Below are 15,223 nucleotides of genomic sequence, written 5' to 3'. Positions count from 1 at the left end.
TTGTGAAATCCACATTGCTACCATTGGGCTGCAGGGTTCCCAAGCGGTTCCCAAGAGGTCCAGGAAGGGGAGAGAGGTATTAGAGATGGTCCAGGTAAACTTAAGGTTGGGGTGGAAGGTGTTGGTGAAGTGGATGAACTGTTCGAGCTCCTCGTGGGAGCACGAGGCGGCGCCGATACAGTCATCAATGTAACGGAGGAAGAGGTGGGGTTTAGGGCCGGTGTAGGTATGGAAGAGGGATTGTTCCACGTAACCTACAAAGAGGCAGGCGTAGCTTGGGCCCATGCGGGTACCCATGGCCACCCCCTTTGTCTGTAGGAAGTGGGAGGAATTGAAAGAGTCGTGAACCATTTCAACTCCCCCTCCCATTCCTCAGACGACATGTCCATCCTGGGCCTCCTGCAGTGCCACAACGATGCCACCCGAAGGTTGCAGGAACAGCAACTCATATTCCGCTTGGGAACCCTGCAGCCCAATGGTAGCAATGTGGATTTCACAAGCTTCAAAATCTCCCCTCCCCCTACCGCATCCCAAAACCAGTCCAGCTCGTCCCCGCCTCCCTAACCTGTTCTTCCTCCCACCTATCCCCTCCTCCCACCTCAAGCCGCACCCCCATCTCCTACCGACCAATCTCATCCCGCCCCCTTGACCTGTCCGTCCTCCCTGGACTGACCTATCCCCTCCCTAACTCCCCACCTACACTCACCTTTACTGGCTCCATTCCCGCCTCTTCGACCTGTTTGTTTCCTCTCCACTTATCCTCTCCTCTATCCATCTTCTATCTGCCTCCCACTCTCTCCCTATTTATTTCAGAACCCCCTTCCCCTCCCCCTTTTCTGATGAAGGGTCTAGGCCCAAAACTTCAGCCTTGCTGCTCCTATGATGCTGCTTGGCCTGCTGTGTTCATCCAGCTCTGCACCTTGTTGTCTCGGATTCTTCAGCATCTGCAGTTCCTACTATCTCTGATTGTCTCTAAGAGGTCTGGTTGCCCTATTACGGGAAGGATATTATCAAATTGGAGAGGTTTCAGAAGAGATTTACTGGGATGTTGCTGGGAATGGAGGGTTTGAGTTATAAGGAGATGCTAGATAGACATCTTTTTTAACTTTTTTCACTGGAGCATAGGAGTTTGAGGGATGACTGTATAGAGGTTTGTAAAATCATGAGGGACATAGATAAGGTGAATGGCGGATGTATTTTCCCTAGGGTGGGGAACTTCAAGACCGGGGGCATATTTTTAAGGCGAGAGAAGAAAGAGGGGGCGATTCTTTTACACAGAGTCTTTGGTGTGTGGAATGAGCTTCCAGGGGAAGTGGTGAATGTGGGTACAGTTACAATGTTTAAGAGACATTTTGATAAGTACATGAATTGGAAAGGTTTGGAGGGATATAGGCCAGGGATTATGATCGGAATGGGCTGGTTGGACAGAAGGGTGTGTTTCTGTGTTGTATGACTTCTCTGACTTTAGGGTCAGACAGAGCCTCTGAGAACAGTAATCGCTGCTCCGACACCTTTACTTCTGGATTGTCCGGCCACTGCCATTGTATGGTCTTTGGAGGTTCCCATGATGACTGGAGAAATTAGAGGGGACATACACAGCTGCAACCAATTTGTATTCTGTCACAGGACGACTGTGTTATTTGGCTGGACAGGTACTTATTGCTCAGAGAGCAGCTCCAGGAAAGCAAGCTTTCCCTTCTAGATTTATTTTTAAATGGAATCAAATGTCACCATTTGCCACGGTGAGATTTCAACCCACATTCCCAGAGTATTAGCCTAGGGCTGTAGGTTATTAAAAAAAACTGACGTCGCCACTTCACCACCAGGCACCATAGTGGCTGAGTGCAGAATCTCAACATTGCTCTGATGTAACTGTAGTCAGCTATATTTCCCAAGGCTGGCACAACCCAGTGATTGTATCCAAATGGGGGCTAGCTTTAAAACTACCCACTGAATGCTCACAGAGGACCCACACCCCACCCTCTCCCAGCACATGCCACCCCCTGGTGTTGCTAACCTTCTTTCTGAGACTTACTCCCCTACCCCATGAGCTGGGAATCCCTTCAGGGAATCAGGAAAAACTGCTCCACTGAAAGAGAAGAAAAGAACATCTTGAAGCAGGAGGGAAGAACTGAATTGATCAAAGTGAAGCAGCACAGAGTCGTCAGGTTGGCAGTTCTGTGGAAGGGACACTTGCTCCAAAACACTACCTCTGATTTCTCTCCACAGATGCTGCCAGACCTGCTGAGCTTTTCCAGCAACTTCTGTTTTCGTTTCTGATTTACAGTTATCTGCAGTTTCTTTTTGTGGTTTTTATGACAGTTCTGGGACTGTGCTGTGAACTGTCTGTAATTCCAAGTAATGGACAGAGACAGGGACAGACTGACCAGGCAGAGCTGTAGCGCAAACTCCGAGATGTTTTCAAATCATCTCAGATTAAAATAGAACATGCAGGGAATTGCCTATTTTACAGCATGTGTGGAGATTCAGGGCAGTGATCTTTCTCAGGAATAATAACTAAAAAATGTACTGCTCATTCACACTGCCAGGTGCCTGCAGAAATTCAGAAAACATCTGGGGCCATTCCCGGTGCCTGCCAGTGAGGACTGCTTGTATCTCAGCGTCTATACTCCAGTCCATCCTTCACAGCAAAACATCTCTCTGCCTGTAAGTCAACAATTTGCGATGTAGGAGCAGGAGGATGCATTTAAACCCCTCTGCATCTGCCTGAGTGGGAATGATGTGGACGTGCCAGTGTTGGACAGGGATGGACAAAGTCAGAAATCACACAACATCAAGTTATAGGCCAACAAGTTTATTTGAAATCACAAGCTTCAAACAAAACTGTAGGACTATAATCTGGTGTTGTGTGACTACTGCCTGAATGGGGATGGCACATAGATAGTGAGTGATAGTGAGTGAGCAAGAGGCTAAGGGATGGGGGAGGTAAAGTATCAGCTTCCTGACCCCTAAGAGAGAGGGAAATCTCTTTGTAATTGACTCTTCACATCAATAAGGTTCGCAATGTTCAGACCAGCCCCCGGGACACAGACCTTTGTGGGGAGATGAGGAGAAATCCCTTCCACCATGTAACGAGCTGTAATCTGGAATGTGCTGCCTGAAGGGGCAGTGGTAGCAGATTCAACAGGAATATCAGGAATAGGCTGAATGTGTGAGGAGCTTTGGATGGGGAGGAAGGGAAGTGGGGTGTATGAGACAAAGAACCAGGACAGGAAACACAGAGCCTTCGAAACATTACAGCCCTGGAAGAGGCCGTTCAACATATCACATCTTTGCTAGCCCAATACAATAAATTGTCCATTCTAATCCCACAGATGGTAGGATTCCTGTGGTGTAGTGGTAGCATCCCTGCCCCTGGAATGGGAGACCTGGGCTCAAATCCCACCTGCCCCAGAGCCGTGAAATAATGTCCCTGAACAGGCTCCTTAGAAGAATGTTAATTTTATTTAAAGAAAGGACTCAAGAGGACTGTCTTGTGGCACAATGGTAATGTCCCTATCCCTGGACCGTATCCCTGAGTTCAAGTCCCACCTGCTCCAGCAGTGTGTAATGACATCTCTGAACAGGCTGATTAGAAAAATAGGTTAAATATTTTTAAAATCCATTCTAATCCCACTGACCATAGGGCTGTTGTGGTGCTGTGGTAGACTCCCTGCCTCTGAGATAGGAGGCCTGGGTTCAAGTCCCACCTGCTCCAGAGGCCAGCAATAATATTACTGAACAAGTTAACACAATAAAATGTTTTTTTTTTAAATCCCACTATCGGGCCCCTGGTCTGTAACCTGGCAACTTCCATTATGGATCTAGGTTCCCTTTCAGTGAATAAGAGGTTTCTGCATCCACTATTAAACTAGACAGTGGATTCTGGATCCCAGCTTGTCCTGGGTGGGAAGGGTTTTCCTCATGTTCCCTATAATCCTTCCACCAATCATCTTGCCCCCCACCTCTGTAATTGTCCACCCCATTGCCCCCAGTCCACTGTCCCCAAGCCCACCTTTACCTTGGGGTTGAACGTCCTCCTGAGCTGCACCATTGGATTGATTCACTGGCAAATGACTGGTGAGTGATCCAGTCAAAGTTAACCAGCAGCTCTGACCAGCCTGGAAGTGGCTGATTGAAGGAGCAGCCAATCAGCTTCTGGCTGTGGCTTTGGGATCATGGATGGGTGAGGGTTGGATCTAAAACATTCAGTCAAAAGAAATTCTATACTTCCCCGCCGTTTTCTCAACCCAGCTTGGATTTCCTGGGGACTCTTCAGGTTGGTGTGCATCAAAGATTTCAGTTTCTCCCTTGCTCTGCCTCCCAGGTTATGGTCTATATCCATGGAGGAGCCTTCATTCTGGGCAAGAGTTCTTCCTTTAGTGGGACAGCCCTGGCCGGTTATGGCAATGTCGTGGTGGTGATAATTCAGTACAGGATCAGTGTGGCTGGCTTCCTCAGGTAAGTGCAAACTTGAGCTCATCAGAACTTCTCCAGCCTTTGTGGCTTAACTCACATGAAGCCTCATTCACCCTGTATGCTGCCTGCCTGGGAGTGTCTCCCAGTCGAAGACACTCTCCATTCAGAATATCCTACCCTTGTTTTCAGAGTCTTCCACAGCCCTCACTCAGCCCTTCCTATTTCTGTCATCTCCTCCTGACACATAATCTTCAGCAATATCAGGGGTCCTCTAGTTCTGTCCTCTTCAGCATCCCCGCGTTTAATTGTCTTAATATTGGGCAGCTCCATGTTCAGCTGCCTGGACCTTAAACTCTAGAATTGCCTCCCGAAACCTGTCTGCATCTCAGGCCTAGAGAAGGATCCAGACCTGAAACATTAGCTTTCCTACTCCTCTGATGCTGCTTGGCCTGCTGTGTTCATCCAGCTCTACACCTTGTTGTCCCTGCATCTCAAGCCTTTTATTTAGGAAGCTTCTTAAAGCCTATTTCATTGACCAAGCCTTTAGTCAGCTGATCTAATATCTCCTTGTGTGGAGCACAGTCATTATTTGGTTCACAAAGCTTTTATGAAGATCCTTGGGCATTTTATTGTGTTAAAGGCATAATTATAAATAGAAATGACTTTTAGCAGTGAACAATAACAAGTATCCAGTTAGGACACAGTCATGGGGAGATAGAGACTCACATACTCCCTTGAAGTAAACCGACAAATCTCTCTCTCTTGTGAGCGGAATGGACGTACTTTTTAAAATATCTTTGTTTTTTAATGTCAAATTCTCTCCCTCACTCATTCTCTCTCTGTCTCCTGTTTTATTCCTTACAGTCTCTCTTTTTTATGATTCTCACATTTTTTCTCACGCTGCCTATCACTTTCTGTCTCTCCCTCATGCACTCTCTACTCTCTCTCTCTCCACAGTCTCTCCTTTTATGTCTCACTCTCCCTTCCTGTCACTCAGTCTTTCTCATTTATCATTCTATCCTTCCTCCACTTCCATCTTTACTGTCTCATTCTGTTCATTCTCTCTTACACTGACTCGCAGTGCGATTTGTCTGGCAAAGACTCTGTGTCTTCTCCCCCTGCCCTACCCATATCCCTCACTCCCTCCCTCTGAGATCTCAAATCCCTTAACAGCTGCCTGACTTCTCAGGACGTGATCTCAGATCTCTCAGCAGAGCCCTGAGTTCTCCAGGTTGTGATCTCAGATCTCTCAGCAGATCCCCAAGTTCTTCGGGATGTGATTCCTGATACCTCAACAGATCCCCGAATTCTCCAGGTGGTGATCCTAGATCCCTCAGCAGATCACTGAGTTCTTCGGGATGTGATGTCAGATCCCTCAGTACACCCCTGTGTTCTCCAAGAGGTGATTCCAAATCCTTCAGCAGATTACTGGATGCTCCAGGACATGATCTCAGATCCCTCAGCAGATCCCTGAGTTCTCCAGATCGAGTCATAGAGATATACAGCACAGGAACAGACCCTTTGGTCCAACTCGTTCATGCTGACCAGACACCTATATAAATCTAGTCCCATTTGCCAGCATTTGGCCCATGTCCCTTTAAATACTTCCTGTTCATATACCCATCCAGATGATATCTGAGGAAACAAAATTCAGAGTGTAAGAAGCCCGATACAGAATGAAGACCTTTTTCATGTACAAAACAAATACATTCTGACAAGATAGATGTATACTGTTTGTGCAGTGTGCACTGCATGTTTCAATTTGATCCTAAACTTTTGCATAGTGTTAGAGAAGCAGTAATACAGATGTTTAAGAAAACACTTATTAATAGTGTGAAACCAATATCATAGAATTTGTTCAATTTCTTTCTGGATATATTTTTACTTATTACTATATTTATTTGCATATGATCCTCTATTACTGGAGGTGTAGTGGGCAGTGAAGGTGGTTACCTCAGAGTACAACAGAATCCTGATCAGATAGGCCAAAGAGCCAAGGAGTGGCAGGTAATAGATAAGTGTGAGGTGCTACATTTTGGAAAGGCAAATCAGGACAGAACTTATACATTTAATGGTAAGGTCCTGGGGAATGTTGCTGACTGAAGAGACCTTGGAGTGCAGGTTCATAGTTCCTTGAAAGTGGAGTCGCAGGTAGACTGGACAGTGAAGAAGGCATTTGGTATACTTGCCTTTATTGGCCAGTGCATTGAGTATAGGAGTTGAGGGGGGATCATGTTGCGGCTGTACAAGACATTAGTTAGGCAACTTTTGGAATGCTGCATGCATTTCTGGTCTCCCTGCTATAGGAAGAATGTTGTGAAACTTGAAAGGGTTCAGAAAAGATTTACAAGGATGTTGCCAGGGTTGGAGGGATTGAGCTATAGGGAGAGGCTGAATAGACTGGGGCTATTTTCCCTGGAGCGTCGGAGGCTGAGGGGTGACCTTATAGAGGTTTATAAACTCATGAGGGGCATGGATAGGATAAATAGACAAGGACTTTTCCCCAGGGTAGGGGAGTCCAAAACTATAAGGCATAGGTTTAAGTTGAGAGGGGAACAATTTAAAAGGGACCTGAAGGGCAACTTTTTCACACAGAGGGTGGTGCGTGTATGGAATGAGCTGCCAGAGGAAGTGGTGGAGGCTGGTACAATGACAACATTTAAAGGCATCTACATGGATAGGAAGGGTTTAGAGGGATATGGGCCAAATGCTGGCAAATGGGACTAGATTTATCTAGGATATCTGGTCAGCAGGGATGAGTTGGACTGAAGGGTCTGTTGCCTCAGCAGATCCTGAGTTCTCCAGGAGTTGATCATAGATCCCTCAGCAGATCACTAAGCTCTCGAGGATGTGATCTCAGATCCTTCAGCAGCTCCCTGAGTTCTCCAGGACATGATCCCTCCACAGTCAGGAAGCTGTCAGTTTCTAGGACTGTTCCCCAATGCAGCACATTCCTGAGCTGCTGAGTATCGTTTCTGCAGGATCCTTCCTTAGCCGTGCTGAAGTCCGGGACCATCATTCCTTAGCACTCTGATCTCCTGAACTTTATTTCTAAACCACTCACCTCAAACTCCTGTGAGCAAGTGGATGTTGTTCCTTCTCTATGTTTATAAGCTATTTTACCAGAAAATAGGATTGAATACCATTTACTGGCTGTCACAAGAAGTGCAGTTATGATGGTAATGTTACAATGTACAAGTATACAATGAGGTTACAATCAGATCAGCCTTGATTTTATTAAATGGCAGAGCAGGCTTGAGGGGCAGAATGGCCTGCTCCTGGTTCGTGTGATAATCATGACCAATAATCCCACAATGACAGTGACAACAACAGTAATATCTTCACAAAAACCCCTGGACCCTCACTTGCAACATACTTGGTCTCCAGCTGCAGGGATGTGATGGGAGTCATGGGGGGAGTAGAGTTGGGGACGGGGGAAGAGGTGGGAGCAGGAGGGGGGAGTTGGAGGGGTTGGAGGGGGACAAGCCTGTGTATTCAGCAGTAAAAGCCCCTCCTGTTATTGGGTGTTTCAGTGTTGCAATGGGCTTTGTCTCCACCTCTGAGCCTGAAGCCATCAGATTATAAACGGGGGGTTAATGATAGGGTGAGGGGGTTTCCACGGTGACTCTGAGCTACAGCAGGCAGGAGAAAGAGTGCATTGTCACAGACTCACTGAGTGTACTGTAAAACGTAGCATTTGTATACCTCTCCTTCACTCTCTGGTCAGTATAAATCCATACATTTCACAGCTTGCAGTTTTACCAAGAACAGGGACATGGGCATCTCTGGCTGGGCCAGCATTTTATTGCCTGTCCCTGGTTGCCCACTTGAGAAGGAGGTGGTGAGCTGCCCTCTTGACCCGCTGCAATCCACCTGCTGTGGGTTGAACCACAATGTCCCTTAGGGAAGAAGGTGCCTCACTAATCCCATGAAGTTCCTGATCATACTGTCCTGTGCTGGTCTGTGCCCAGACAGGAACTTGTTATCAGTCAAAATTTCCCAGATAATGATGCTTTTTCATGAAGCTGTGCTCTTCTGCCAGAAACTTAGTAAGCAAAAGTTAAATGTTAAGTACTAAGTGTCTTACACCTTTGTTTTGCTGTTTGTGACACAGCACAGGAGATGAATATGCTCGAGGGAATTTTGGGTTCCTGGACCAATTGGCAGCCCTGCAGTGGGTACAGAAGAATATTCATGAGTTTGGTGGGAACCCAGGAATGGTTACACTGTTCGGACAGTCAGTTGGATCACTCAGTGTCTCACTGCATGTATGGTGGGAACCTCTTTCCTTTCTCTCTCTCTCCCTTTCTCCAATTGTTCAAGTTCAGCAGAAATCTACTGGAACTACAGCCTGGTCTAAGGTAGAGTGACAGACTCAGAAGCTCATCAGTTTCTGATCCAGGCTCTCTCTCAGCGATGGGAATCAGAGAGAATGCAACTTTGAGAAGTCAAGGCTTTCAAGATATAACTCAATCATTCTTATCCTGCCCACTGACCTGCTAGATTCTCCCAGCTGCTACATTCCTCCTGTCCACCCCTATTATTCCCACCCAGTCCCAGCCCATTCTGACATTCCCTGCATTGTCCAACTCTGCCAACACCCAGCTCCATCCCACATTGTTCCCTCTCCTTGATCCTGTCTTTGTAACCACCAGAACCCTGTCAACTATCCCACCCCTTAGAAAAGTCTGACATCCTTTTTCAAAAATCACCACTTTATTCCCATTCCTATTCTTTCCAATGCCCAACGACTGAGGATTGAAATGGTCTGCATTGGAGAGTCCACCTGGGTTCAGTTCTCAAGTTGCTGCACTGACTTGAGTCTCAAAATTTGAGTTCAGAGTATGATGAGAAGTGTATAATTTAGATATATTTCTACTATTTTTAAACTTTGGATTTCAAAATAGAAACAGATTGGTGATGATTACTTCTGTGAAGGGGTTTCTTTCTAAATTAAAGGCGAGGGAGAGTCCTTCTAAATCTGGTAACTAAATCCAGCATGTTATCAAAAAGCAGGTGAATGAAAACCCCTGTGGTGTTAATGGAAAGATGTTTATACTATTAGGTTTATGAAAGTTAGGGTAAATAGTTAGAATCCAGCATTAATTTTTAAAAAAATTTCATTTCAGAAGACACCAGATTTGAGTTCTAAAGTTTAGTTTCTTTGCTGAGAGTTCAGGGTCATTCAGAGAATCTGTTATTTCATGAGAGATAGCAAGAACTGCAGATGCTGGAGTCAGAGTCAATACAGTGTGGAGCTGGAGGAACACAGCAGGTCAGACAACATCAGAGGAGCACGGGTGTAAACCCGAAATGTTGACTTTCCTGCTCCTCTGATGCTGCCTGACCTGCTCTGTTATATCATCAGAAGAGTTTCGTTTTAAAACTTTCCAAATCCGGAGAGTTTTTTTTCATCAGAAATGTACAAGTGAATAGAACTGAGAAGGTGGGCGCTGTAGGATTTATGAAAAGTTCATGTCAGCAGACTTAGAAAGGACCCAAGGATTGTCTCCACACAGCAAAGGAATGGAAAGGAGTCAGTTCAAGGAGAAACACTGATCTCTGGATTTGAATCTCTGTAATGGATAGTGTCAGGAAACAGATTGAAATGTGATTTTATTCTGTATTTTACAATCATTCGAACTGTCTTTTATATTCAGATACCTTGCTTCTTTTGTGGAGTAAAACATGAGTTCCATTGTTAAAGAAAAGCTGCAGCCTCATGTGGGTATGCTTCAGTGACTAATAACAACAGAAACCAACTAAGCAGAAAAATAAATTTATTAACTATCAAACCAGATTTCATTCTGGAATCTGACTTGTCGAGTTAGTACTTCAGCTAGGATCTTGATAAGAGACAAAATGTGATTTACATAGTTGGCACTTGTCTGGGTATTTGGGTATTCATGTTGCTTTCTGGTCAGTGATCATACTGACTGTGAAGCTCTGACTCTGAAGGTTGTGAGGTCAGGTACAACTCCAGGAAAATGCAGTCGGAATCTAACTCAAAAATGTTGTTGCTGTACCGAGGGAGTGCTACACTGTCAAAGATGTCACTGATCTCTCCCATCCGGTGTTCATTCCCATTCCCCACATACTCAAAGATAATTGAGCAGATGACTTAAGAACACAGTGAACACAATCCCACATAAAACTTATTCCTAAAGTATTTTATCATGTTCTAAATCTCTTTTCTACATTTTATTCCAGATTTTATCTCCACTATCCACTGGTTTGTTCCATCAGGCAATACTGGAAAGTGGGAGCGCTCTAATGCCAGGATTGGTGCCTCCAGTGCCAACCCAGCTGGCTCACATGAGTTTGCTGAGAGTATGCAGTAACTGTGAGGGATGTGTAATGAAGACGTTTTATTCGTGGGGACCTCAGATTATGGTCATTGACCTTTCACCTCAGAAGTCTCATGTGCTTTTGTGCTTACTGAGCATGCTCCATGATGCCAGATTACATGATTATCACATTTGCAATTTTTAACCCAATGTGTTGATCTATAAATTAACATTTTGATGTCCCTCGTTTCCCCTTTAGGTTGTCAATGCGTTTCTGGAAATCAATAATATTATAAACACTGTCCCATCATTTCATTTCCTTAAAAACTTTGATCAAATCATCCCTTATCCTTCTAAATTCCAGGGAATACAAACCCATTTTGTGCAGTTCCACCTTGTAATTTAAGCCTTGGATTCCAGGTTTCATTCTGGTGAACCTGCCCTGCTGTCCCTCTTGAGTCAGGATACCCTTCTCAAAGTGCAGTGCTCACTGTGCGTGTGATCTAACCAGGGCTTTGTACACCTGAGGCATCATTCCACTCCCTTATGTTCTAATGGAATGAACTTCCTGAAGAACTGATAACTGCAGGTACAGTTACAATGTTTAAGAGACATTTGGATAAGTACATGAATGGGAAAGGTTTGGAGGGATATGGGCCAGGAGCAGGCAGGTGGTACTAGTTTAGTTTGGGATTATGATCAGCATGGACTGGTTGGAACAAAGGGTCTGTTTCTGTGCTATATGACTCTATGACCAGCATCCCATTCACCTTTCTCATTACTCTCTAGACTTGTCAATGTCATTTTGATGATCTTTGTACTTGTAACTCCAGCCAACTCTGTTCCTCCATGGTTTATGGCTTGTCACCATTTAGAAAGGTCCTGTATTGATCTGTTTTAGGTCTAAATTGGAAGAAGCCCCATTTTCCTCATTGCAATCTATTTGCCACAGACTTTCCCACTTACTGAGCTTAGAGAGGACAGAATGACATGACAGGCCAGGGATTATGAGGATGTGCAGAGAAGAAGCTTGTTCCCCTTACAGCAGAGAAAGTTGCATCAAAATTTAATGATGATTCCCAAAGCATGAAGCTTCAGGCAGAGTGAACACAGAAACACTATTTCCAAAGGCAGTGGGTGGTAATGAAAGGGACACAGAGTTCTGAGAATCAGCAAATAGACTCACTCAGATTTTTCAGTTGAGAAGTTGTTGGAGGCTGATTCCTTAGGGAGTTCAAAAGGGAGTTTAATATGTGTTTGAAAATTAAATTCATTTTGAAAGGTAAAGGAAAGATTAAGGAGAGTGGGAGAAATTACATAGCCCTTAAAATGATGGGACAGAAATCCAGTGGGCTTAGTAGTCTCCATTTGTGTTGTGATCCTCTGCTGTCTCACACTGCATTCAGTGGGAGCTTACTATGCACAAATTGAATGTTGCTATTTCCAACTGACCAACAGGGAGCCCTTCTCAGCATTTCTTTGCCTGTGAAAGACTTTGAGACATTCTAGCCACATTAAGAAGCGGCTACATAAATGCAATTCCTTCCTGATGCCGAGGGGGCTGCGGATTGCCAGGAGGACATTGGGAAGGGCCTGGTGTGTGATGTCTGATCTTGTGTTTTTTGCAGGAAGTCGCTCAGATAGCAGGATGTAACTGCACTCAGTCACAGCTGCTGCTGCACTGCCTCAGTATCAAGACTGAGGAAGAGATGGCTGAAATCACCACGAGACTGGTACATTGCTTCACACTCAACACACAAATATTCAGTTTAAATTTGATTGTGTAAACTGGAATGGTCCTTGACCTAAAGATTTACTGAGTGAGGATCTGTTCTCCCAGCCGAGGACAGATTAAACTCAGCCCGTCTCTCTGAGGCAGTAAATCCAAGGTTTTGCCTGCTCAGTGGGGATGTTAAAGGACCCTGTGAGGCCAGCAAAGTGTTCTCCTCAGCCCCAGTCATTACAGATTGGCCATGACCTCACTGATGTTTCTGGGATTGCACTGTGCATACAGAGTGGTTGCTATTGTTACCACCTTCAGACCTTGTTTGGGAGATGAGACAACCACAAATACATTTCCTTCTCAAATATTCAAGAGATGACCTCTCAGGAGAAAATAAGCTGCTTCATGTGCTCAGTGCCACTGCACAGATCTCAGAACTAAGTTTCAAAACATAACCGACAAACTCTCCCCTCCCAAACACACATTCTTCCCCCAAACACATCACCCTCTCCTCAACCCTACCTCCCTCCTTTCTCCTCCATCCTCCACTCCCTCCCTCCCTTCTGACCCCTCTGCCTCCACTCCTGCCCTTCCCCATCCACTCCTGCCCCTCCCCCTCCACTCCTGACCATCTCCACTCCACCCTGTCCCTTTATCCAGTTTTGCCCCTCCTCATCTGCTCCTGTGATCTCTCTCTCTCCGTTTAAAGTTAGGTGGGTTAGCCATGGGAAATGTAGCGTTACAGGGATAGGGTGGGATGTGGGGGCTGGTCTGGGTGGGATGCTGTTTGGAGGGGCAATGTGGATGTCCTGGGCTAAATGGCCTGCTCCCACACTGTAGGGGTTCTCTGCTTCAATTCTATGATTCCGGTAGTGTGTGCTCATAGCTGTGGTTCAGAAGGTTAACAGTACAAATCGCACACTCAAGTTTTGAGTACATGAAGGCACTGTGCTGCAGCCTGGAGGGAGGGAGCACCAGCTTCCCGCTGAACAAAGACTGGGATACCGTGTGTCCTCTCTGGAGAACTTAAAAAAACACTTTGTGGCGCACAGTCTGGATAAGAGCGGGAGAGATGTACCTAGTGTGCAGTTTGTGTGATCTTACTGTGTACAAATTGGCAGCTGTGTTCCCTTCCTTCTGGCAGAAACTAGGCTTCAAGAAATGGCTCGTTACATGTAAAACACTGTTGTGAAAATCATGCTCTGACTTTCTTATTGTTTATTTACAACGCTGATCCCTGTTTCAGAATGAACTGTACCAGTTAATTCCTGCTCTCGTTGTGGATGGATATTTCCTTCCTGATAATCCCTGGAAGATGTTCCAGGACGGACGGTTTCAGAAAATCCCCATCCTGGTTGGAGTGACAACAGAGGAGTTGATAGGGAGCCTTGTCCATCCAGAGGTAACACCAACACAGGCTGGTGCTGGAGACTTGCTCACAGTTAAACCAGTCTCATCAAACAAAAACACAAATTGCTAGAAAAGCTCAGCAGGTCTGGCAGCATCTGTGAAGAGAAATCAGAGTTAACATTTCAGGTCCGGCACCCTTAGAACTGATGGCAGCTACAAAAGTGTCGAGGAGGGGGTAAGGAGTAAACAGTAGGTGGGGATAGAGCCCAAAGAGAGAGAAGAGCAGTTGGGCAGAAAAAGGAGTGGATAATGATCTGACTAGGAGACAGAATGGCTGTCAATGGGGATTATTTTCACTTATTAACTAATCAACACTCTCCTCTCATACAGTATAACCATTGTTCGTCACTAAAAGACTTTAAAAAGTGTCCTTTTCCAGCAAAGCTCAAATGGCAAAATTTCTGAAGAAGGTTCTAGGCCCGAAACGTCAGCCTTCCTGCTCCTCTGATGCTGCTTGGCCTGCTGTGTTCATCCAGCTCTATGCCTTGTTATCATAGATCAATGGTGCTCAGTTTATTACCCTCTCCACCACCAAAACCTCCAGCTTCCACCTTTATAACACCAAACATCTACAGCCAGCCAATTACCCATCTGATGTCAAAACCCTCTGTAAAGGGTTTACTGCCTGTGGACTGGAGGATTCCAACATTCCCAAAAGCATAATACTGCGGATGCTGGGAACTTGGGATACAAACAGGAAGTGGAGAGAGAGAGAGAGAGAGAGAGAGTTAATGGTGGGAGTCAGCACGCTTCAATGATATAGGGGGAGTAGTCTGTTCCCAGAAATTAAACAGAGAAAATGAGAGAGGCAAGGAAAGAATTGGAGATTAATGTGTGAAAGTGGGAATTGCTGGAATTTTGAGGCTAAATTGATAAATTGTTCCAGGCCAGAGAGAGAGAGAGCAGGAAATAACATTAATAGAGTGGTCACTGTAGGGGATAAGGTGGTATTGTGGTAACGTCAGTGGATTAACAATTCAACACAGTTAATGTTTCGGGTTCGGTGATCAGAACGGTTCTTGAGGAAGGGTCTCCGGACCCGAAACGTTAACTCTGATTTCCCTCCACAGATGCTGCCAGACCTGCTGAGCTTTTCCAGAAACTTCTGTTTTTGTTTCTGATTTACAGCATCCGCAGTTCTTTTGGTTTTGAACAATTCAACACCCCCGTTTAATGCTCTGGGAACGTGGATTCATATCCCACAGTGGAAAATAATGAAATTTAAATTCAGGGGAGATACAAGGAATTGAAGCACTACCTCATAGCTGACCCTCCAACAGTGCCCACTCCCTTAGCACTGACACTCCGACAGTATGGCACTCCCTCAGCTCTGACCCTCCGACAGTGCGGCACTCCCTCAGCACTGACCCTCTGACAGTGCGGC

General features: G+C 45.5%; 1 protein-coding gene across 1 annotated transcript in view; it reads left to right on the top strand.

The window, feature by feature from the left end:
• LOC109927885 (carboxylesterase 5A-like) overlaps positions 1 to 15,223 on the top strand; it is a 39,449-nt gene that overhangs the window by 14,783 nt on the left and 9,443 nt on the right. Inside the window, 6 exon segments of the mRNA XM_048605942.1 lie at positions 2,550 to 2,667; positions 4,328 to 4,461; positions 8,534 to 8,687; positions 10,630 to 10,738; positions 12,339 to 12,439; positions 13,676 to 13,831. Coding sequence (XP_048461899.1) covers positions 2,550 to 2,667; positions 4,328 to 4,461; positions 8,534 to 8,687; positions 10,630 to 10,738; positions 12,339 to 12,439; positions 13,676 to 13,831 — 772 coding nt within the window.

This window comes from Rhincodon typus, chromosome 15 (genome assembly GCF_021869965.1).
Source record: "Rhincodon typus isolate 14 chromosome 15, sRhiTyp1.1, whole genome shotgun sequence".
NCBI lineage: Eukaryota > Metazoa > Chordata > Chondrichthyes > Orectolobiformes > Rhincodontidae > Rhincodon > Rhincodon typus.
The sequence above is the reverse complement of the archived record's forward strand: the minus strand, read 5'-3'. Positions and strand labels throughout refer to the sequence as shown.